This window comes from Notolabrus celidotus, chromosome 6 (assembly GCF_009762535.1).
Source record: "Notolabrus celidotus isolate fNotCel1 chromosome 6, fNotCel1.pri, whole genome shotgun sequence".
Lineage (NCBI taxonomy): Eukaryota > Metazoa > Chordata > Actinopteri > Labriformes > Labridae > Notolabrus > Notolabrus celidotus.
This window is the reverse complement of record NC_048277.1, coordinates 15,499,850-15,525,284: the sequence shown is the minus strand read 5'-3', so window position 1 is coordinate 15,525,284 and position 25,435 is coordinate 15,499,850. Positions and strand designations below refer to the sequence as shown.

General features: G+C 38.9%; 2 protein-coding genes across 3 annotated transcripts in view; one reads left to right on the top strand and one right to left on the bottom strand.

Annotated features, from left to right (window-relative positions):
- Positions 1 to 2,760: 2,760 nt before the first annotated feature.
- On the top strand, positions 2,761 to 17,135 carry cd44b (CD44 molecule (Indian blood group) b). The gene is made up of 9 exons (XM_034686585.1): positions 2,761 to 2,874; positions 2,988 to 3,127; positions 11,257 to 11,422; positions 11,782 to 11,924; positions 12,050 to 12,115; positions 13,456 to 13,818; positions 14,920 to 15,003; positions 15,104 to 15,182; positions 15,354 to 17,135. Exons 2-9 carry the CDS (start codon positions 3,061 to 3,063, stop codon positions 15,562 to 15,564), a joined length of 1,179 nt encoding a protein of 392 aa, XP_034542476.1. The 5' UTR covers positions 2,761 to 2,874; positions 2,988 to 3,060; the 3' UTR covers positions 15,565 to 17,135.
- A 3,486-nt stretch (positions 17,136 to 20,621) lies between these two features.
- Positions 20,622 to 25,435, bottom strand: part of slc1a2b (solute carrier family 1 member 2b) — a 29,455-nt gene continuing 24,641 nt past the window's right edge. The window contains exons 9-11 of one of the 2 annotated variants that reach the window (XM_034686658.1): positions 25,020 to 25,154; positions 24,629 to 24,899; positions 20,622 to 22,910 (exon numbers count right to left, since the gene is read on the bottom strand). In XM_034686658.1, the coding sequence (XP_034542549.1) occupies positions 22,839 to 22,910; positions 24,629 to 24,899; positions 25,020 to 25,154 (478 nt within the window). In that variant the 3' untranslated portion in view covers positions 20,622 to 22,838. The remainder of the gene's footprint in view (positions 22,911 to 24,628; positions 24,900 to 25,019; positions 25,155 to 25,435) is intronic. The other variant, XM_034686659.1, reaches the window with a different exon arrangement.

Here is a 25,435-nt window from a genome sequence, read left to right as displayed (position 1 = left end):
CGTTTCAACCTTTTTATCTCACCAAATCATAGCTGGGCTTGATGTGTGAATGTTGAATCTGTAATCAAAACAGGTCCCATGCAAAACATGTGGGAAATTCTCAACACTAATCAAAACATATCTGAAATAAATCCTATGTGCTTTTCACTTTGACATTCTATGTTTTTATTACAAAGCAGTTTGACCCATTGCAAATAACAGCAGTTCACCCACTTCTTCCATTGCCTGCAGTTCTGTAAAGATCACTATGTGTGATAGGTATTCTGTTTGGGGCTCTGATGGAGGTCTTTGTGTTCAGGTGTTTCCTGGTATGTTCAGCCAATAGCCATCTTAGCAACACGGCTAAAAATTATAGCATCCTTCTGTAGGTCAGATGATTATGTCAACTCTTTGGGCAATACTGACATATGCCAACTGCTTTTGAATGGCTTACATGAAATTAAGTTATTCCCAGATTTTGTATTCTATGACTGAAACATATTGAACCTTTGAATGGATGGAGCAGGAGACTCATAGCCCACATTCAGCCATTTCAACGAGTCCCTAATTTAACATTGTGTCATTACCACTAGATAGAATCATTAGATAAACAAGTTTGTCTTAATACCTCCAAACTAACATTAATTTGCTTGTAGCTTTAAGTGTGACATTGCAGACCTTAGTATACCAACAAGGTAAAAACATAAACCCTTCATCTCGTTGGATCAGAAAGTTAGCTATACCATTTTGAACATGTTAGCAAGTTGGTCTTAGCATTCAGCTCAAGGTACAAAGTGCAAAAGGTAAAGCCTGACATTGCTGTTAGCATAGCAAAATCAGATCTTGGTTGTTTACTCAAAGACATTTTTTGTTGGGAAGCACACCTACCTTTAAGTTATTGGTTAAATTTATCAATTTCCCCAAATGTGTTATCCCAAGCTGAGACACTGTAAGGGTGCTTTCACACCTGTATCATTTGGAGAGGTTGTTCTGAAACAGACAGTGTTTCCCTCTTTGGCTTGGGTTGTTTGGACATATGGGAACATTTTGAAGTGGAAAAAAAACAAGCAAGCCGAGATTGTCTTTAAGAGGTGCTCTTGGCTCACTTCCAATCAAACCATGGAGCTGTTTATTTTCAGTGAGGACTCAATCAACACAGCAACCTGAACAAATAGCTGCTTGACTCATGACACCCAAGTAGTAAGTGAGGTAGTTAGCATAGAACAGTAGGCTGACGTTACTCACCATCTCTATTCAATTCAATATCAGCAGAAGAAGAGCTGGTTCTGTTAAGATCATTTTATCCAACTTGTCAAACTAGGAGAATTTGTCCTTCTTCACATACCTCACCATTTTCTGTTGGAGTTTCTTGTCCTTTGTGCGACCCTGACTCACAAGCTCGTAAACATCTGTAGTTTTGTAAGTGGTGTTCAACATTTCACAAATATACTAATCTGCCCAAATGTCGTTGCGGCATTTGACCTCCTTGCTGTTCCAAAGCCAACCCATGACTCATTTTGTTGGTAGGTTAACTGGCATCTTAGAGCCAGCTCACCACAATGCGAAGAGTGACCTGTATCCATGGCATTTGTTTACCTTCGCAGTGGGAAAAGGTGGCTGTGACATAATAGGTAAGGACAGGCCTGCTATAGTGCATGATTCAGCCCGCTTTACAATTATTTTCAGTGTAAACACAAAAGACCAAAGTGCAATAATGCAACAATGTATGAGTTTATCATCTGAATGGAACAAAGCATAGGACTACATGTGTGAAAGCACCCCAAATAAGCAGGAGATGCGGCGACAAGCGTTGAGTGGAATAACTGTTCAAGTGAAGGGCAAGTTAAGTGCTGTCCATATAACTGCAGAAGAGCTGGAGCATGCCGGGCCATTAGGCATTCTTCACAGCTTGATGGTAAAGTCACAGAATTAGACAGCAGTCACACATTTTTCTCACAGTTGTTTTTTTTTATATATTGCACAATCACATGCAACACAAGATATGCTGTTGCTGGGAAACTCTGGGAACCTGAGATGACTCCATCTGTCACCTGGCAAAGTGATACATTAAACCAGAGGTGAGCGCAGAGGCATATTTTCATGATCGAGAAAGAAAAAAAATACTAGTACATGAAAAAATAGTACAAAAAATACATGTTTTTTAAATTGCACAGGTCATTAAGTAGATCTTTGAGTCATTTTGTGCTTTCCCATTAATATATTTTCAGGTTAAAAACATAAGCTGGACACAGATCTTGGATCTTGGAAAAACTTGAAGATGAGGTTTGTGCCTGTGAAATTCGCAAGACTTCTTTCGTATGCCGACACTTAAGATGTACAGCAAGAAAGAAAGAGAAAGTCCCTCTGATTGAGAAATCCTTCTGATGAATCTAGATGAATTGAAAATGAAGTGAGGACTTAACAAAAGACCAGATGGGCTCTCAGAAACTGTAGCTATCAGGAAGAGAAAAGAGGAAAAGGGAGGGAGGGAAGGATCAGCAGCCAGACAGAAGCAGAGATCACCTTCTTTTTATCCATTACAAACTGTAGAGGCAGGAAGAGGAGAGAGAAAGAGCAGAAGAGTGGCTGTGTGAGGTGGGTCGGGAGGCGAAGGGAGGTGGGGCGAGTGTGGGAGAGGCAGAAGGGTGTGTGCTCACATGAACCACTCTTCCCCTCCAGTTTGTGTGTGGTGTGTGTGTGTGTGTGTGTGTGTGTGTGTGTGTGTGTGTGTGTGTGTGTGTGTGTGTGTGTGTGTGTGTGTGTGTGTGTGTGTGTGTGTGTGTGTGCGCCACTGGCTTCTGTGTCTTTCAGGCAGAGAATTGAAAAGTTGGAGCAAAGTCTGAGTCAGCTCCAGCAGCTACCAGACACTCACAGCAGCTCCCTCCCCAGTGACAGGTTTCTACTCTTTCTCTTTTTTTTGTACAGCTCTCTCTCACTCATTCACTCTCTCTCTTTCAAACTCTCTCACACACACACACTTACACACAAACCACCGTCTTTCCTGGCAGAGGGAAGACAGGACCACTGGAGAACTGTTATACACCTTTACTCACCCAGCTGTCGCCAGACAATTTGCCCAGGATGTGGACGCTACTCTTGGGGGTCACATTTGGATTACTGGCCTCCTCCAGGTCAGAACAACTTAAAGGTGAGGAGACTTTGACTTTACCCTGTAGATTGCTCTTTGTTTGGGGATTTTTGTAAACTAATTATGCCTATTATTATTGTACCTGGCTGACAGGCAAAAGGCAAACAACCTTACCTTGTTTCTAGATTTTAGAACCAGACGTATTCTAATTTTCTCAATTGAGCCATGATGGGAGTTTGAATGAGCGTTCTTAAGAAGATATAACAGTGAAAGAAAGAGGCTGCGCTCTGTTGCTGCTGCTTGTAAAACGGATGAGTGGATGCCGGCAAGAGAGCGTGTGCTACACCAGCGCAGACAGGCTTGCGTCTGGCAGTCTGAGACTGCTGATAGACACAAAGGAGACTCTTGCTCCCTCTCTGTCTGACACACATTCGCAGCCAGGAAAGTCAGCCTTATTCATAATGATTTTGGAAAATCGGTGCAGCTTTCTTGTCTACAGGTGGAAGCAGAAACGGATTATTTAAATTTTTCTGTGAAGTGCTACAGCTGGGGTCTGAGCTGCCACGCTTAATGCTTTATTCTCTGACACAAAGGATGTTCAGCAATCGCTCTGCCCCCCCTCAGTGTCTCCCTCTTTTCTCTTTGTCTCTTTCTCACATGTGCTTTCTGTGTAAGCTTTAGATTGGATTTGTTGCTTGGAGCACTATATATCTCTGGAGGTGTAGTTGGTACTGAATCAAACAGGTCTGGGTTTGTCTGGCTCTGTCCCCTGAGGAGGTGGTAGTGGGGTTGTTCACAAAGACTGCCTGTGGTAGTGCGCCAACAAACAATCAAGCTATAAATCTGACCAGTATTTAAAGTTAAATAAGTGGCTACCCAGACAGCTTGTATGTGCACTGTATGAAAGATGAGGAAACAGCCCTTGAACATGTGCTCCTGGTGTGCAAATGAGTTGTGAACCTTTGTGGGTGTTTGAAAATGTATGTCGATGTTTGAGTTTTGAGAGTTGTTTGAGTGTCTGGTGAAAGATTTTCTGCTGTGGTATCATTCCTGTCACGATGGGGAGAATCGAAGGAGGAGGACCCAAGATGCAGACTTAAAGATCAAACTGATTTAATGATAAATGAACAAAAGGTACAAATAAAACTACTGAAATGTCTAAAGAACTAAATCCAAAAAGTCCAAAATGACACAGGGAACACAAGGAAGACTGACACACAGAACAGAAGAAAGACTTACAATGATCCAACAAGGGACAGGGGAAACAGAGGAACTACATACACAGAGTAATCAACACAGGTGTGGAACACAGGACACAGGTGAAAGCAATGAGGGCAATCAAAAAAGGAGGGAAACACACAAGGGTAGAAAGTAACTAACCTGGAAACACAGGGATCAGAACTACAAAACAGAGAACACAAGACAAGCCTAAGAAATACACAAAGTACAAAAAGAGACATGGATCACAAAACACACAAGGGACACAAAGGATAACTAACACAGAATAAACACAGGGGAAACCAAGGCATGAAACACAAGGAAAAAATCTTCTTGTCCAGAAGTTGTATTCTAACCTTAAAACTGTGTCTGTGTTTCTACTGAAGCACATCATTAAGAGCAGGTCTCACATACTTGTAGTCAGGCCTAGTGGCTTAGAGCTTGTATGCCCAACAGTGTATATGTATCTTTTATTTAATGCTAGTTCTTTTTATTCATGCATACACTGAGTACTAGCCTAAGAAAACTATATATAGTATATATATATATATATTATATTATATTATATATTATATTGTGTGTTGCATGTGTTGAATTGTTTGTATCGTATTGAATCACATCGTATCCTATCACATCGTATCCTATCTCATCATATCCTATCTCATCGTATCCTATCTCATCGTATCCTATCTCATCGTATCCTATCTCATCATATCCTATCTCATCGTATCCTATCTCATCGTATCCTATCTTATCGTATCCTATCTCATCGTATCCTATCTCATCGTATCCTATCTTATCGTATCCTATCTCATCGTATCCTATCTCATCGTATCCTATCTTATCGTATCCTATCTCATCGTATCCTATCTTATCGTATCCTATCTCATCGTATCCTATCTCATCGTATCCTATCTTATCGTATCCTATCTCATCGTATCCTATCTTATCGTATCCTATCTTATCGTATCCTATCTTATCGTATTGTTTCAAATCGCACAGTATTGTATAGTATTGCACCTTATTGTATCTTATCATACCTTATCATACCCTATTGTATCATATGGTATAATACCTTATCATATCATATCATAACATATCTTATGGTATTGTATCATATTGTATTGTACCCTTTCTTATCGTATTGTATGGTGTCAGATCATATCATATTGTACCATATTGTAGGATATTGCATTGTATTGTATCTCATTCTATCATATCACATCGTATTATACCTTATTGTATCGTATCATAACATATCCCATGGTATAATATCATATTGTGTCGTATTTTTTCTTATCTACCTCTTCTTATATTGTACTATATCGCACCTAATTGCATAGTATTGTATGGTATTGTATTGTATCATATCATATTCGTATTGCATTGTATCGTACCGTATCGTATTGTATCCCATCGTATGGCATCACATGGTATCGTATCATATTATCTCATGTCATAGTGTCTGAACTTATCTCATCTCATATTATGTCATATCACATTATGTAATGTAATGTATCTAATAGCATCTCTAATACTATACTCAACTTCTCTCACAAATGTTATAACAACCCAATTTAGGTTAAACCAAATGTACTGTAGCTCTTGAATAGTTTAGTTTATAATGAGACTGTGAAGTCTGTCGCCCTTGGGACCTTCCAGATTTTCTAGCATATCAAAAACTTCCATAAATGTTATCCATTCAGATAAACTCAGTGCACTTTTATCTTTTGAATTCATAATACTACAATTAAAATCATACAGATTTTCCAGATATGGCAATAACATAGTGACCGTGAATGCAGGGGATTAGTCTTATTGAAATGCATTCACTCAGTCAAATCTGACCTCTAGACTTCCTGCAAATGTGGCCATATTTGCCTCCATGACTTAACAACCACCTCCAGCATGCAGCCGTGTCATGTTTCAAGGTGAGGGGTGGTCAGGGTACTGGGCGCTTACAAAGAGGGCTTGTGCTTTACCTGCTCTGAGTACCATCCTATGCCACCTGAGACTCTTGGACACGTGTTTGCCTTCTCCACCAATGTCCCCTCCTCTAAAATTCAACCACCCTGAAGCTGAAAAGCCCTTTGCCAGTATCTTGTATAACTCCTGCCCTGTTAAGTTTATCACCCAAACCCACAGCTTTTGAAAATGATTTAAGTGTTTGTTTTTATAATTTCACATCCTCATAGTCTGGGTATCCTTCATCTCCATGTTTTTGAGTGTGTAAATAATTTTTAAAACCTTTTTGTGAGTTTCAAGCTCCTTTTCCACTCTCCTCCCTTTGTGCTTTATCCTCTGGTAAACCAAGTTCTTTGTATCCTCAGGAAATATGCCCAGAATGATCTCTGTGATGTACACATATCCTTGAATGAGAAAGTGATTTCCTAACTATTGTATTACAAGGCAACAGCAACAGCAAATCATACTGAATACATTTTGATTTTAACCACAAAGGTGCATGTCTGTCCAAAAGGGAAGGATATATTTAGTCCAGCCACTAGAGGGCTAAAGGAAATAAACTTTATTTATGTAGAGGAGTATTTTCAAATATTAGTAATAGAATAGATAATATCCAAATAATTAGATAAGAAAATTGACACTTTACCTCTCTTGACAAATTTTTTGCCACAGTTAGCATTAGCTTCGCCCTAGTTCAGCTCTAGCTAAGCACTACCAGCAAACCTGGTACCATGTTGCTTTTGAATTTTTGTATTACTGTGTTGCCTGAGTATAAAAACAACAAAAATGTTAATACTTGACTACAGTTGAGCTGTTTGGTGTATTGTAAAACTATGGACTGAGCAAGAGTAGATGCTTCTGCCTGTGTCCGTGCTATTAGCTTGTGTGCTAAGTGAGTTTTTTGTACCACCTCCTTCCTTTTCTAAGGAATAAGGTCACACAGTTTATGAAACAAATGTGGGTTTTTTTTGCAAATTTGTTTGGTTTTGTAGAAAACTCCTTTATATCTGGTAAAATACATTATACTTTGACAGTTAGCTTATAGTGCTATCAAAAGTAAACACTACAAGACTCCTTCAGTGCGATCTCTGCTCTGAAGTGTGTAATTTCCACTTAAGTCCCCTTTATCCTCAAATCTGAATGGCTGAATGGAACATTGAAGGTCAGGTTTCTTATCTCAGATCATCTATTAGGTTCCACTGAAACCTTCTTTTTAATTTAGAGGAGAGCTTTAAGGCTAACATTTAATAAAAGGCAAAGGGAGAAAAAGTACCCTTGCTTTTTCTGTTAGAGAGAAAATTGGGTTGCTTTAAAAGTGTATGTCAAGCTGAACGGTGTAGGAAGACACAATGGAATGAATGGAAATGCCACAGTAAAGGAAAAAACAGTAAGTAGGAGTCTTTATCATGACCTTCAGGTAGTGTTCTGAGTGTGTATGTTTATGTGGGTGGTTGTTTGTGGCAGATCTCATGTTTCACCTGTCCTACTGGCCCGCTGGACCTGAGACCAGCAGAGAGAAAGAAATCCCTGCTGACAGATCAACTTCCCTCCAGTGTGATAATGCTGGAATCTGGAAATCAGCTGATGACTATGGCTTAAAGGATTTTTACTGTTATGATGGGAAGTTTACAGTGGATTCTATTTTCCAGCACGGGATTTCTGCCCTCATGATGCATGAGAAACAATTGGTGAGAACATTCTCAGTAAGGTATCTTTCCTCTGACAATTGTAAACAGAAAAAAAATGCTGAGAAAATAGAAATAAGCCATTTTTGTTTTTTCCTAACATCAAATTGGCATAATATCTTTCTTTTGTTCCTTCATGCTGTGGCCTGCCCCTGGAAAGGTTGAGGCTTAAGACATTTTCAGCCTCTGTTCAAGTGTTTGTGTGCATGAGTATCTGTGATCTGCCTGTATGTTTGCGCATCTGCATGCAGGGGGTAATTTGTACTTTATTGCTGGCATAGAAAAGGTGAACAAAGAGTAATGAGATAAAACAAGAGAGAGAGAAGGTGGAGAGAGAGTGGAGAGCCAGGCTTGTCTATTACTTCTGGAGCAGCTGGAGGTTTTGGCGAGAGGCTTTGTTTAAGCTCCCTTTCTCTGTGGTTCTGCACATCCAGACTTTGCAGTCTCCTTGGTTTCAACTCTATTAGGTGACAATGGAGCCTTTTGGAGAGTCAGTGCCTTGGCATAGCAGGCTTCTCGACTGTATAAAGACACCCACGACTGTCCCTGTGCATACTAATGACTGCTCCTGGGATTCATGTCAGTCTGCTTTTCAGCTCACTGATGGTTGGCTGTGCTCACTTTGATCTCTACGGGCAGGTTTGCAAGGCCAAGGCTGTTGTCTTGTTTTTCATCCTTTTAGCAGCATGTGTTGAGGCTCTTTCAGGTGTGTATGTGTGTGTGTGTGTGTGTGTGTGTGTGTACGTGTGTGTGTGTGTGTGTGTATGTGTGTGTGTGTGTGTGTGTGAAGGGGGAGATAAAAAAAAAAATATCTCTTATAAAAAAAGTACTGGCACTCCCTCTTATTGCCCAACTGCCACTAACAGCAGAGAGCTCAACTTCCTCCTGCTGCTAGCTCTGTGTTTACTCATAAGAGCCAGTGGAAAAATGCCTTCTAGATGTAAGCGTCCTCCACAGCAGTTTCATAAACATACTTCTCAAATAACAAACAGCAAGTTTGCTAAACCCTTTACCATTTACGGTCCCTATTTTAAAATTGAGTCATGTTTAGCTTCTCCTGCAGGGATAAAATATCTGTACAAGGTTATAACAGCAACAATTGAGACTTTTCAATAAGAGAAAACAACACATTATTCACATACTATCTCAATATTCTAGCATTTCTAGCTTTCTTCAATGCATTGACATTCCTAACTACAGGATTCAGGCTGAGAGTTGTATGTCAGGTTGCTTGCTGAAAATAAAATCCTCTTTTAATCAAGGCCAGCTAAACAACACATCAGACTCTATGGAGCATGTGATAACTATGTGAGCACACACTGTCCTGTATGATACAACACAACAACACAGAGTTAATTATATCTAGTTAGAGTTATATCTAGTTAGATATATCTCTGAAGCAGTCTGAATGGAGCTTTACAAATGTATACTCATTGTAGGACATGTGATTGAGTTGATATGATATTGAGCATTTAGCAATCTCAATGGCTGTGAATGTGTATGATTGTTGGAGTGAGAGGTTTTCATTTTTTCAAAGAAGAAATGGTATTGTAAATTATTGTTTAGACCAAGCTGTGCTCCAATCAGGTTTCTGATTTGAGTCTTCTTTAATTCACAATTTGTATAGTCTGTTTTTCTCCTGGAACTGTGGGGAACATCATCCACAGAACAATCAATATTTCAAGCGCAAGTCTAAAGTGTACTTTAATACAAACTGTAAAGACTGCTGCCTGGTCATCTGGGAGATTTATGACTGTGTGAGTGTGTGTGGACATTGTTAGTTAGAGCCATACCAGAGATAGAGTCGTTGCTCATAAACAGTGTATGAGGAATGACCAGAGGTTGGATTTTTGCTTGCCTTATTGCCTTTGAGAAACAATGTATGTGTTATGTGTTGTGTGTTTCTGTACATGTATGGCACTTTTGAGTGATACATCCTGAGACATCTTTCACAATCTGTGAATCTGTCACCATGGTAGCATATTCAAATACGCACTAAACTGACAGGGGTTTTCCTTTGAGCAAGATCAGTGTGTCTTCAGTACATTGTTACATGACGCGTTGTAAAGGATCAATCAAGTCAAATGGAATTGAGACTCAGAGCTGGGTGTTGCTTTGTGAACTGCACTTTTACACTTCCAAGGAGCTTTTTTTCTTTCATTCTCATTTCAAACAAACACCAACTCGGGACAGAAACCCCCCACCCTAAAATCTTTCTTTCTTTCTTTCTTTCTTTCTTTCTTTCTTTCTTTCTTTCTTTCTTTCTTTCTTTCTTTCTTTCTTTCTTTCTTTCTTTCTTTCCTTCTTTCTTAGTTGAATCTGGAGGATTCATGTACCTGTGTACATGTTCACATGCTGTCTGTTAATCTGCTTATTTGCCAGGCCCAGCTTCCCCTGAGGTTTCAGCTTTAGTCAAGCAAATTTAAGCAAATGGGCTGAGCATCACAAATAACACACCTTGCACCAAATCAAGGACATGCATTTCAAAGATCCTCTTGTGGTCTTGAGTTAGTGTTGACTTTGAAATGTTTTTGGAGATCTGTTAAAGTAAAGATTTTGATGCACTCTTCAACTGCAGACTCAGTAAAGCAGAGTTGAGCAGAGTAGAAATGGGACCATATGGAAGGGGATTTATTGTACTGTGTATTGACCAATAGGATTCTTCAAAGACTGGTGACTTGAAGGTTTTCCTCATTAATGGCTTATTACTGGTCTATACACCATATCTAAATAATATTTAAACAACTGTACAGCCAGCACGAACTGACCATCCAATGTTCGCTTAATTTTCTATTACACCTCAACTAAGAAAGTGATATTGAGTGGAACTTTTATGCACAGGGTTTTTGTTTGCAGCTTTTTTGGTAAAAAAAAAAAATCATAAAACTTTTCCTTCTTCTTTAGCACTCTTTTCAATGTTCAGGCAACTATTGCCTGCAGCAATGTAAATGTATGATTGCATACCTTTGTGTGTTTGTACACTATGCGTAGGACAAAACAGACTTTTGTGAGGCCTGTAGGGGCTGAAACTTCAGATAAATACACTGCCTGTCTCTCCCCAGAGGAGTCATCTGATTTAACTCATGATTCAAACTGGAATACTGACACAATACTCACTGTGCAAGTATAGATTTGAATAAGTTGTAGTGGTTATGAATGCATCTATGTGTACCGTCAGGGTGTCTTATAGAAAATCATATAGGATACCTCAGAACGGAATATAATGTATGTTACCTAAAAAAAGAAAACAATGACACTGTGGTGATAAATCCTGTAAAACACTACATATGTATACTGTATTTTTGTATTTTTCCCGTACAGTGAATAGCCGTTCCTGCAGCTATGTTGGTGTGTTTCGGGTTGAGGGAGCATCCCGTCACTCCCTGAGCTATGACATGGCTGAGAGAGTGTGTGAGCAGCTGCAGAGCACCTTGGCAAGTCAAGAACAAGTCGAGGAGGCCTACACCAACAAAATGGAAACATGCAGGTGAAGCCTTGTTTCTCAATTAATCAATCTTTAATATATATTAAGTTTGCATTAGGGCTTGTGAAATAGATTGACTATAATCATACACTCATACTCAGAAATCCCACAGTTTTGAGTGATTTGAAACAGAAATGAGGGACAGGCCTCTTCAGTTTGACATCGATGTGAAATGTTCATCATGTGTTCAGAACTGCGTGAATTTCCGATGAAGGAAACCACCATGTGTTCCTCAACTGTGTAGCTACTTCTTCTTTTTCTTTCCAATGTGTCTGCCTCTTAAAACAGGTTGTTTTTTAACAGATGTGTCAAGATCCTTATCAAAAATGTCTACTCATGATACTGTTGTTGTTCTCATTCAGGAACGGTTGGACCAGCAATGTGACCATTGCCATCCTCAGACACACACACCATGAAAACTGTGCCAAGAACATGACTGGGTTCATCACTAATTCAAATGTACAAGTTGAAAATCTCTTTGATGCCTACTGCTACAATGAGCAAGGTGACTACATGCACAGGAAATGCTCACTTACCAATTTGTCAGTCATTTAGATGTACAGTTTGCATAGTACAGCATTTTTGTCTGTTACATTTTTGACTTCTCCTTCCTCTTCCTCCATGTGCCAGGTGGACTAGGTAAAAACTGTAGCGCTGCCTTTACATTAGATGGACAATTGCCTTCAGATGAACCAGGTATGCAATTCTTTACGTCTTTATAATAATACAAGCAGCATTCATCATACTCAAGGGTTATTCTACAATATACAGTCATCTGAAAGAAAAGCTCCAAACTAATGACGTCACTAAACTTATAGAAATGGGGTCTTAGATTATTGAATGGATTCACATCTGTATACATAAAAAAAACAAAAACTTTATAATCCCATCAACCTTGTCATAATGTTATCATATTATTGCCTGTCATAGAATAGACAGGTGGCAAGATTTAGAAACTTAAGATCCTGTTGCCGTTACCATTCACATAAATATTTGAGAAAGTAAAGAACCACATCAAACCAGATTTGACAGCACATCAGTCTGCTTTTCCACTTCTCTCATCTCCATGGTGAACAAACATATGCATGATTTCAGCTCCCAGCTTTTTTTTTTTTTAGCAGAAATAGGGCAGTTAAGATTTCTGGCAAACCAGTTGAAAGCTGGATAGAGTTACTTTTTAAAGCTCCTGTGAGGAACTTTCAGAATGTGCTGACTATTGGTGAAGCAGTATCTCTCTGTGTTTGCTGATTTTGTCAGGTTCATAGATAGGTAGGGGTTTTAACAAAAGAAAATCTCATCCTGCTATTAGTGATCGTCAAATGTAACACTCCGCAAGAATCTTTGCCATGATAAATGTCTCAAATGGCTGTTTCTGAAGCATGTAGTTCCTCACTTGCCCCACAGCAGCAGTTTCAGACATGAAGAATAAATACATTGAAATAGAAGCTTTTGTTGCTTATGAAGAGACATCATTATGCACTTGGGTCTGGTAATAATCCTCACTGGGTCAGTATCCCCAACGTAGAGTTAGCCTTTTTTCTTCTTAAGATTGCACAGCTGGGGCCAGACATTAGAAGTGGTAACAGAATGCAGGACCCCACTGCAGGTTTTTAGGGTGTATTATCCTGCAGTTAAACAATGGAATTAGAGCCATTTTTTTCATTGGTCAATATGTTCACAAAACAGTGTTCTCATTCTTGCATGATAAAAAAAGGTTTCACGTCAAAAGTATTTATGTGTTTTAAATGTGACCATATATGCTCAAATAGAAACTGTCTATGGATGCTGTTTTCCTCCTAGAAGGCTCCGTATGAGTGTTGCATTCAATATTAAAAGATGCCATAAGTAAACATTTTTCAGTGTCTTTAAAGCATAATGATATAACAGTTGAAATAACAAAGTATAACAAGCAAGACGTGTCACTTTGTACTGCATCCTTAAACTGCATCACTACTATATACAAAAATACCATCATTTGGTGAAAAATTAAAAACACAATTAAAGTTGTGTTTTCCATTTCATCGACCCTTCACCAGAGCCCACAACAACAGAAGACCCGGAAGAAAGCACCTCCAAGGCGCTACCTGAGGATACTTCGGACAGTGAGGGGGCCGCTGTAACACCCGGTGAAGATGCTTTTGGCGGAGAGATGGGAACCACCCCATCAGCCTCTATTACTCCCTCAGAACTGAGTCCAGGAGAGCCAGAGGCCTCCACTGGAGATCCTGCAGCTGAGGAGAATACCAACATGGGGTCCACTTTCACTCCTGGAGAGTTTGACCACCACGCTGGGTCTGGGATGCTGCCGGAGGGGGCCACTCCTACAGCACAAGCTGGCGCTGAGAGTGATGGACAGACTGAGACCACAGAGGCTGAGGGTGAAGGTGCCAGAACAGAGGGTATGAAAATCACATACAATCACATAACTGCACCAAATGAAAGCACAAGAAGCGCTGATGGTATGGTTAAAGTATTTTGGTGGAATAGTAGTACTTGATAATGTGATGCATTGTTCTTCAATACAAAAAAAGCAGTTCTGTCATGCAAATAATGGTTTTGTGAGGGTTGTTTTGGAGAGACAGGAGCTGATTCACCTCAATGTAGGTATTTGAACTGCAATTTAACACACAGCCCCTGTTATCTGCTCTACACTCTGGTTCTGCAAAATAAACATCAGAGTAAAGCCATGTTTCTTTAAAGATTATCTTCACCTCGAATGGGAACACTCTCAAAGTACAGCTCATTCTGGAATTGGTGCAACAGGTTTTGAGAGGACTGAATAAACTTAAAGAACACATGACGCCCCCTAGTGTTGGGATTGGATGTGGAGTGAATTTAATACAGAGGTGGGATTTGTCTCAAAGAGCAAACAGCATAGTTTAATAACCAGCAGATCAAATTCACAAAAGTCTTTGAAACATATTTATACAGTTCAATTTTCTGTCAAATTCAGTAGTTTATAAAAGTAAAATACATACATCACATGACCTACACAAAAAAAAAAAAATTGAGACTGTTATTATTAAACTTGTGATATGTGCTGCCAAAAAGCCTGCAGCCTCTCATAGTTTTGAAAAAGGATAGTTTATGTAGTGTAAGGCACACATCAAACAGGCATTCTTCTCGATAACAGCCACAAATACACTTTAAGATTGCTTTTAGATTTGGGAGGCTATGGTCCTCGACACATTGCTTTTGTTTTGTTGTCTCAAGACAATGGAGGACACATTGTTTTGAAGTATGGAACTTGGAAGTGGTTACTTTTAGGTGATGCATTTGCAATTAAAGCCACTTAAACAAGCTAAGGCACTTTTAATTCAGGTTTAAGCAGATGTTCTTATCAACTTGGTTCACTGGCCTCTGAACTAGAAAACCAAACTAACCAAAAACAACAGCAGACAGAGAGGACAGGGGTCATACAATTCTGTACTTAATATTTCAATGAATTTTCTGCTTCGGATACGATTTAAATGTTTGGCTTGTGTTTTGTTGACATGTAGCACCACAACAACCTCAAGGCAAAGGAAGGGTCCTGGGTCCTGCTGAGTCTGAGCATGGCAAACCTGAGGGTAGTGATTCATCAAGTGAGTCCATTTGGGAAAGGTTTAATTCTGTTTGATCCAGCCTGTATTTGTCGTGATTTTGTTCTGTATGTCTCATGCATTTTGTTATTTCTCCCTCCAGACTGGCTCGTAATCATTGGAGTGATTGTTGCAGTCGCTGCTATTCTTCTTGTGTGTGCAGCTGTTGCCAAGAGAAACACGTGAGACTTGTCTTACTATTTTTTATACCTCAGCTAAGGGCTATCATATTTCCCTGTTTTTCTGTCTTATCTTGGCATGTAGTCGATAGTCACTGTTCCAATTTTCACAGTGTTTTCTGCACACTCAGAGCTAGCAACACAATCAATAACAAATAAATGTGCTTTATTCAGCTGGTGTGGCAAACAACAAACCCTGATTATAACACCCAAAGATGGCGAGGGGAACGGGGCAGCAGCATCAGCATCCAGCTCCCATGCCCAGGAGAGAGATCAGGAAATGGTGACCCTCATGAACAAGGAAAAGATCCAGGAGAATGGCAACACGGAGGAGTTCACTGTCATCACGTTAGAAGAGTCGCCGGACAAAGAGCAGCTGGCATGAGAGAGGAGTGCAGAAACAGAAAGAGGAAAAGGAGGATGGATTGAGGAGATGTTTGGGATATTGATTGGGTGGGGGTTGGGGATCCAAGCACTGAGGGTAATACTGCTGAGTTAAGATGTATGTGTGTCATTGTCTAACTGAGGTACAAGGTGTTGTACTGGGTTTGAAGCTGTTGGGATCAGGCCTGTCAAACAACATGTGCAACTTTGTTTGTGTGTTAAGCAAAGTTGAGTCTGAAAGGCTGTTAGAGTGTCATGCATGGTGGGCCATCATGCAGGGTGTGAATGTATGTGTTGTGACCTTTCTTTGTGTATGCTTTTTGATGACGGATGGACAAGGGTTTTTAAAGGTGGGGTTGCTGATGTAAAAAAAAAAAAAAAAGCTTTTTCTAAGAGAATTTGGGAATTCAATTTGCATATATTTCAGCCTCAATGGAAAAAAAAAACAATAATAAAACTGGATACTTTGTTTAAGATTTCGATAAAAATGATCACAACCCTTGATATATCCCATATGTTTCATTCATTTGTTTGTTTGCTTATTGTTGTAACCTTTGTGTATATTTTCAGACATTGCCTGTGGACTGGAGTGTGGTTTAATCCATTTCAAGAAAACTGGGGATGTCACTACCTTAATTTATGCAGCTTTGATTCCCTTTTTCTTGGTCTATGTATATATAGTTTACGTTTTTGGAAATGCCTTAGCAGTAGGTGCCAGTGCTTTTTGTCGTTTGGTAGAAAAAAGGGGCGTTGTATCCCTTTCTTTTAAATAAAGGAACGTGTCATTTCTTTGAAAGCTATTTAACTAGAAAAGTACCTCTGAGGTGAACAACTGTAAATGGATTTTGCAATATTGACAGAGGTGGACATTGTACGAATCAAGTTGATGTAAAGCACCGTTGAAGTCAGTGAATATAGATTTATATTAAGTTGGGAATATGATAACATGAAGTCTCTGATGTCATCTCAAGGGGAGAGGATGCAAACATAAGTTATACACAGTGTGTACATTGGTTTAAAAACAAAAAGGAATTGGACACAGCAAGTTAATTCTTATTTGATGCTAAATCTAAACTCATTTGGAGCAAGTGAGTGACAGCTTTAGATACTGATCTGCACATATGCTAATGTGAGGCCCATGTGCTGTAAACACATACCAATGTAAAGGTTCCTCGGGATGAAAGAGGCTGTGACACTGTGGGGGAGGGGTTTCTATGAATGAATCCTGTGTGCTTGCCAAGACCTCACTCTGTTCACTCATGGAAACAAAATGCTGCATTTTTTTTCTACTGACCTTCTCATTGGTGAAATATATCATGCATTGTGTCATTAAATATTACTCCATCTATAACTGCTAAGTTTTGCTGGTTTGAGTGTTACGCTGATGATGTTCAGCGTTACACACAGAGTTTTGTTTCTGACTTTTTCCCTGTTTTGCTCTGAAATAATTCATTTAGAAGACATGTAGCACATGTATTAGTGTAGACAAGTTTCTATGACAAATTAATAAAAGATGTTGCTGAATGGATTTGTATAGTCATGATAAAATAAATGTGTATAGAAGGAGATGTGCAGGAATGTGGTGTTCATTCACTAATTACTGTGTGTGTGTGTTATTGGAGAAAAGAGAGCGTGTGAAAGGCATACTGGGGAAGTGGGAGTGGTTACATCCCCTCGCACATAGCAGGAAGTATGTTCCCATGGCAGCGGGTTGTGATGCTGGAACATGTTAGTGCAGGAAATGAAGACTGAGATAATGGCGGCCATTTTGAAAGACAGTGGTGGCATCTTTCCATCCAGTGTTAATCTGCCTGAGTCATGTTGCCAAACAGTCTTCAGTGATAAACAGTAAAAAAGCTCAAGCACTGATTATTCATGTTTATTTTAGTATGCAGCATGCTCAGCCAATAAATAAAACGCATTAACTGCTTAATGCTGCCACTGTAATGACTAAAATTCATGATTCTGAAAAGGAACACAAATTTGTATTTCACCAAAATTGCTGTCTGATACATCTCTCCAATTTTCCATTGGAAATATATTCAACTTTTTGGTGTAATTCAGTAGGGACAGTAGGAAGCAAATAGATACACAAATAAATGAAAATAGTTTATCAAGAACAGTATATCTGTTTATGCTGAAGAGGCCAATACTTCTTTTTTGCAGTCTTTTTTTTTTTTGCTGCATACATTGATATAGCCTAATTAATGATTATCTAATTGAACTTCCTCAGTATTGACAGAGTGCCATATAACCTTATGCAGGACCTCCTATACATCCATCTCTGTACACCTCCAGAGCAGCGCTCATATTTTTCCCCCTATGTTAAAATATATGATTTTCTCTCTATTTATATTTTTTTGTACATCCATGAGTTTTAGTGGAATACATGGTGGGTAGGAGTATTTAGTGTGGAGTTCAGACACGATGCACCAGGTGCTATATGGTCTAAGTAACAACAAACTGTCACAATCTACAAGCCTTCAGAAAAGATCTGTTTATCCCATGCATGTTCTCCCTCTGTCAAATTTAAATAATCACTCATTCCCTTACAAGCTCTCTGTCATTGCAGGCTGGACAACAGCTTGTCCTCTATTTGAACCTATTTTGGGCCCTCAAAGCTCCAGAGAGAGATTTTTAGATGGTTATTATTTTGATGGGATTCATATTGATTCCTCTTTGTGAGCTACAAAAGCAAAGAAGTCTATCACGAGAGGGTATTTTTATTTACAATGTTGTTTTAATGTCTGGAACCTTTGCCACTGTGTCCGGGTGTAGGTGTTAGACTAAGTGGTAAGAGATGATAAAAGTTCTCAGTGAGTGATATATTTAATTGAAAGCAGGATAAGACTTTTTTTGTTAAAGCATCCACTTACATGTGTACGAATCAGCAAAGACCACTTTGTCCACAGGGGGCACCAAATCGTCAAGGTTTCTCAAAGGAGCTTTAATCAGTGATCATGATGATTGTAGATTGAGTTCTGTCATGCATCTTTGAATGATTTGTGCTTGATCTGTACTTAGGATAATATTACAAAAGAAACAACTTTGTGATCTGAACTAGCTTGGAGTCATAATCACACCAACTTCCGAAACAGACATTGAATAAATGTTGTAGTGTTTTGTAACATACATTCATAGAAAAAAAAGAGCCCAGGAGAGCAGCCATGTTTAGTTATGAATCAACATTTATTAGTTATATTTGTATATGTACACCAAAGGTACAACACTTATTGATATGTAGAAACAGATTTATTTTTATGTATACCATAGACCGAGGAAAGAATTTATGTATTTTTTTTCTTTTTTTTTCTTGATAGTGTATCTCCCACACACATACGCTCTGCCTTTACATCAAAATTACAACAGCTTTACAAAGAGGGAAGGCCTAGAAAAGTAAGGTCAGGAAAGCACGCTGTAGGCAGAAGTGAGACAGGTTAGGAAGTTTCCTCATAAAGACACATTTCAGTAGAAAAGGACACACTTTAAGATACACTGGCTCTTTGTTGTAATACTGTGTCAATCATTTTCAATTTAATCAGATATATTTTTTTCACTCAGCTAGTTCCAGGTGTTTGTGCATAAAGTTTCTGTGTAAAAGCAAAAAAAAAAAAAGGCAAGTCGAGTAAAGGCAGTTTACTGAACGTGAGAATAAAAAACCTCCTTGATGTGGATGGCAGGTCAGAGGTCAAAGTGTGAGGATATGACATGAAATCTAAAAAGATCCAGATAGCCATGTGTTGCAGCTTTAAACGCACATGCACCAGGTGAACAGTGATGCCTGAGACTAAAGCCAGTTTTCTCCTTTGTAAAGACAAAATGATTCAGATGAGTCACCTGAGGAATGTTTCTCTGCATTGTCACAGGCAGCTGAAGCCATCTGATATTTATTTTCTCTCTCAAAGTATCTACGAGGCTGTGTTTTATTCCTCACTCTATCCTACATACGGGGCATATATGACCTTATTCCTTTGTCTATATTATCAGCAACCTTATCACAGTAATTCCTGCCAAAAGAGCTCATGTTGTCCCCCTTTATCAATCCAGAAACTTCCCTTTGTTCTCTCTCTCTTTCCTTTCTGTCTTTCTTTCTCACTCTCTGTCATTCTCTTATTCATGCAAACAGCGTCTGCTTCAGGAACACTGTTATTTCCGGAAAATTCTGCTTCGCCACTGAACAGAACATTTATATATTTATTTATGTACAATGAAAATGAATGCACACTGCTTATATCTCCATGGAACAAACATTCAGAACGCTTACATTAGATAAAAAAAAAAGATATTTATATATTGGTGTGTGACAGGTAAGTAAAACAACTAGTTAACAGCTAGTAGAGAATAAAAAAACAAGCAATTTTATTACACAATTTCCTCTCTATACATTTTCGTCTAATCTAACTTTATTCAGGACATAGATGATATTCTTCTTCTAGAGGATTACATTAAAAATGTCACAGCAATGAACCTATAATCCTACGTACCATTTCAGCGCCCCCCAAAGGAAAAAAAAAAGGGAACAAACGAACAAAAAAAAAACATCTGTTACCTACAATATATACACAAAGTGCAAGGAGGCACTTCAAAATATCATGCTTTTAAGATAGTGGTGCAAAAAAATAATTATATTTTTATTTTTATTCATGCTTCTACAACTGTGAGTTTGAACACAATAGTGGTCCAATACTCAATCCCCATTGATGACACTGTATAATCTGCATTTCTTTTTATTTCCTGAAAATCACATATTCAGACTCAAGGGGCCTGTTCAGGTGACAGTGCTGTGCTCTACAGCCTGCAGAGTAGAAATGTAGTGACCTTAGAGGTTTAGGAGCGTTTGCATGTGTGTTTAATTATGTGTGCAGTGTGTAAGTGTGCATATGCTTGTTTTTGTGTGTGTTTGTCAATCTGTGCAGTGTGTTGCAGCAGAAAAGTCTGCATGTTGGATCATAGCACACTTTCTGATGCAATCCAAACAGTGAAAGATGTCTTCTGAGTGTGTGCTTCAGGAACTAGAAGCACAGAGTGCTGCACTATGTGTTCTGTTTAGTTTCCTAGTGTTACTTCAATTGGCTTTTTTTTTTTAGCAAACATCTCCAAAGCAAGGTTGAGCACTAATTTTGCACAAATGAAAAGAGACGAGACAGAAGAGAAGGTCACAATACTGACAAATCAAATCAGCACCCACATCACTTTCATTCACACTGGCTAAAAAAGATTGACAGCCAGCAGTCTGGCTTTCACTGTGTGTCTGTCAATCTTTTCAGCCATTTGGTCCTATGAGAGGAAAATACTGTTCATATTTTTACCTGATAGTTGGCAACATTCTGGCAATGTGGAGTGTCCATTTTTCTTTACCACTAACGCATCAATATGGACACACAGCTGCAGCATGTAGGGTTTGTAGAAACAGTCTTGAGCTCTGGTGGCTAAATATATATTGTTGTTTACTTTTTTTAAGGTCTGGCTAAACAAGAAGCTGGCAGGCCTCCCTGCAGAGTGCTCTATCAATGATCTGTCTTTGTTTATGCAAGCCAAAAATCCATCTGACAGCCGAGACCTGCATCCCTTTTTCTTCCTGTTTCTCTTTTTTAAACATATTTTATTGTGATTCACCTTGTGTGCTCTTGTTAGAAATAAGCATCTGTGCTTTCAGGTAGTAGTACATGACTACTGGAATGTTGTCTTATCAAGTGTGTGTGTGCTTCATATATGTGCTAAGAAACCATGCTTAGTAGCTTATTATCATGTTCTAAAATCTCTTTCATCAAAAACCTTTGCAGTAAACTGTCACCATTTTAAAGTCAAAGCTTTTGAAGTTGTGCTGTTTTAGGTCATCATTTGAAGCTCTAGTGAGCAAGTAAACATGTCAGGATGACAACATTTTTTATCCCTGTAAATATTAAACATACAAGCCTGAGTATCTTTACCTTTTACATGATGTATTCCCAAAATCAATTTCGAGAACGTGTCCACATGAGCCATAATGCATGATTTTGACAAAGCCGTTGACTGACAAATATATTAATTGGCTGTGTTTGTGCTCTATTCTGTTTGTGCTCCTTCTTTTTGTGCTTCAATTGAAATGTGTCAATTATTAATTATTCATTTTTTAAGCTTATTTAATTTTAATTTCATTGGCATCGCTAACTTGTTTTTGGAGGGGAAAAGGAAGAACTTTATAAAGTTTTATATATAGGGCAGTGACTTTCTTTGCTTAAGTTTGAGACTTCATTAGAAAAATGGTTGATATAAACTGTGCTGCTTTTCACTGAAAAAATGTAAGCCATTGACACAAAACTGAAAATGTGTTGCGCAGGTGACATCACAGAGGCAGTTCAAAGGCCTGTGTGAGCTGATTGATTTCCTGCCTGTTTGGTCCCTGTCATTGACTTGGTCATGTTCTTAACCCCAGCTGTCACACACAGTCTCTCTGTATCTTACACACACAGAAACACACACAAACACTTAGTCTATCATTCTCAACAGGTGACACAAAGGAAAAAGTCCCTTTTCTTTAAGGTTGACATAAAAAATGAAAAAAAGAGGGTTAAAAATGAGCTCCATGGTTTGATTTGTGCTTAATGATTCAGAGTTGCAATGTGCTTTTATCAGTTTGCTGGGCCTCAGGGAAGTGAGGTAATACTGGGCAAATGCAGCCAGACAGAGGCTTTGAGAATCAACAGAGATGCAGTTAGATGAGAGGCTGAGCTGAGGAGGAAAAACAGTGGCTTTTTTACATAGCAATGTTACTAGCAGGGATGCAAAGCGGAAAGTTCAGTGTGTTGAATGATGTGATTAATGTTCTAACTCCCACTCTCCCACTCTGGCGTAAGAGAAATGAATCACCTGTATGAAAATTGGAAGATAATCTCAGTGCATCCCGTGTTACACAGCCACTTCTTCTCCCATCTTATTACCAACATGTATTGCTTTAAACAGCTTATCCAACTCTTTTTCCTCTTCCTTCCCTCCCCAAGCCTTGAAGTATGTTGTGCAAGTATCTGCTATAATAAAAGAGGACATAATTGTGCTCTAACAGGTAAAGTATACCTCTGTTACCACTTCACGGTTAAGTGAATTAGTACTACATATCAGTCAGATAGACAGTTACAAAAACTTTTTTAAAGGGACTAATAAAAAAAAGAAAAAACTAAACTACATAAAAAAACAATTAGTAGTTCTGTTCGTGTGACTTTTTTTCATTCACTTGTTTTTTTATCATCAGGTAGGAAAGCTTGTGGAGCCCAGGAGCAGGGGATCTCTGTGCTGCCATTATTCATGTTTCCATGGTTCCTCCTCAACAAGCGTGCACTCCGCAGCAGAGCCGTTTGTGGCTGAGGTTACCTGTAAGACGTTAGCAGGGAGATCTAAACAGCTGATTCAAGGCACAGACAAACAACATTTCTAAATGCACGTTTATAACATTGTATTGCCTATAAAGTACTTGTGTACTTTATAAGCAGTACTTGTGTGCTGTGAAAAAGCATCTCTCACAATTAATCTTGCCATTTCCTGGTTCAAACTGTAATATGTTGAGCTAAACCTTCACAATAAAACACATCTGTAAACACTTTGTATCTTTAAAGCCAGTATACCATTTAGGACATTCTTAACTGTATTTTTGGAAGCTGTAATGATTGTAACTTTGGCAATTAAAACAAAGCCACTAAGGTTGTTTTTTTAGCTAGTTTGCAACATGCAAAAAAGACCACTGTATGTCTGGTACGACCACAGATGATCATGCTTATGATAGTCCTAACAGTTCAGTTCTTTTATACTGACCTGGGAACAGACCACAAGTTTATGATGGATAAAACTCAACAGGACTTATAAAAAAAATTAACATTAAGATGAACAAAACATGGAAAAATAAATAGAATATATCAACAAGAAGGTAGAAACACTAATGAATGAATGCATGGTTAGGTTAGTACTAGTTTTCAAGCAGTCTACAGAGGTTTTCTTCTTTGAAAGAGGGTTAAAGATGTGAGTCTGATTATTTACAAAAACATATAAAAAACAAAAAGAACTAGACATGGTGGAAACTAGAAACAGCAGCTTTTGTGTCACATTTACACGTAAATGTCAGATGAGACAGAGAAAGGAGGATATAACTTTTGTTCCATGGACTGATTACATGTGTGACAGGTTACCAGTGTTGCTAGGCAACACCTTCCATTCTTTAATAAATGAATAGGCTCATCAGTAGACCTTTTCCGCCTGGGTGTGTGTGCATGTGTCAGGGGACAAGCACCCTGAACTTCCATACATTATTCTAAAAGGCTTGAATGCTTCCAAAGATGGGATTTAAAGGGCATTATTTCTTACAAGATGGGAGCTATACTTCACATCTTTGGATTTCACAGCACAGTTCTCACAGTGAGCAGAAATATCTAGTGTCAAATTGCAAAAAAAACTGACTGTGAATGACGCACAGACTGTGTGGTAGATGTATGCATGTAGTAGGGACTATATGAAATGCTAATTAACTGGGATGCCTACAGGGAGAGGTTGGTATTTGAAAATAAACCTGATAAACATTTAAAATGTTTGCACACCAGGAAAAAAAAATCTGTTGGGAGTTTTTTTCTTTTTGGAAAGAGGATGTAGTGTAAATGTTTGATAGATGGGAGGGCTGTTAAATAATTCCTCAGGGCCAAAATGAGGATTATCTGGCACAGCCTTTTGAGTGAGAGCCAATCCCCAACAGGTTACAGTCATTAGATTAGCCTAAAAAGCTGAGCGCAGGTCTCTATGCACTACACTTAAAATAAATAAACACATTTTGGTTCATGTCTTTTTGGAAGTCCTTTTGGCAAGTGCGCGTTGTATTTTTGGATGTGTACAAAAGCTGCCATTTCTAAAAAACAAAAATACATACGTGCACATGCATCTGTTGTTCTCCTGCTTCACTTCTGTAATAAAATAACTGTGGGTGCATTCACATGATCATGTACACAGAAAGCAACAAATAAAATAGAGTCAAGCAAACATGCAAGGTGAGCATGCAAAAACACAGAGGGTTATATACAGGTCTCTATGTCCGTAAGCGTTAATAGTACCTTGCATTCATCTACTACGACAGAATTGTTAGCAGTGGCAGTAGCGGTTGTGGTAGCGGTAGCGGTATCGGATAAGACGCACTGGTTGGAATTGTTTTCGTGGTGGTTCTTCATGTCATCGTAATAAGACGGGGTCTTCGTCATCATTTCAATGTCATCAGATTTGGCCGCGTGCGCGTCCAGCTCCTCCAGCTCCGCCTTGGACATGTGGTACACGATGCCTGCACCGTAGGAATCACCCACAACGTTCACTGAGGTCCTGAATCGATCCCTTGGAGGAGAGAATATCAAAGGTTAAAATCGGTTTTGCATAGTACAATAAAAGAGAAATATGAAGAAAAGGGAAGAATCAACTCAACATAAATAAATATTTCTGTTGTGTTTAACTCACAGCAGCCAGTCAACAGCAACCAGCAGACTGATGTCTTCGGTTGGCAAGCCCACAGCAGTCAGGATCAAGAGCATAGTCACCAGGCCGGCACTGGGAATACTGGCAGCTCCAATACTGGCCAGTGTAGCAGTCAAACTGGGTGACAGCACAGTGAAGAAGCATTAAATCACTCACAGTCTTCAAACTTTCATCTCCTAACCTCATCGGACCCATTATCTAAACTCCTCAGACACAACAAATCGCTTTACAGCACAGCTACAAATGCAGACACTCACTCTCTGTGGTACTTGTATAAAGAGCACCAGAGTGTCTCCTCCATTGCACATTTAGAGAGGTGTAAATGTGAAAGATGGGATGTTCAACTTAAGGGTTCCTGGATTGATATGCCATAAAAATGTCAGGCTAAAGGTCGTCCA

Excerpts from the sequence above, each read along its gene's own strand:
- cd44b (XM_034686585.1), top strand. The coding sequence starts at position 3,061 with ATGTGGACGCTACTCTTGGGGGTCACATTTGGATTACTGGCCTCCTCC. Across the intron at positions 3,128-11,256 it reads CAGGTCAGAACAACTTAAAG|TGAATAGCCGTTCCTGCAGC; the intron begins GTGAGGAGACTT and ends TTTCCCGTACAG. Across the intron at positions 15,004-15,103 it reads TGAGGGTAGTGATTCATCAA|ACTGGCTCGTAATCATTGGA; the intron begins GTGAGTCCATTT and ends TTCTCCCTCCAG.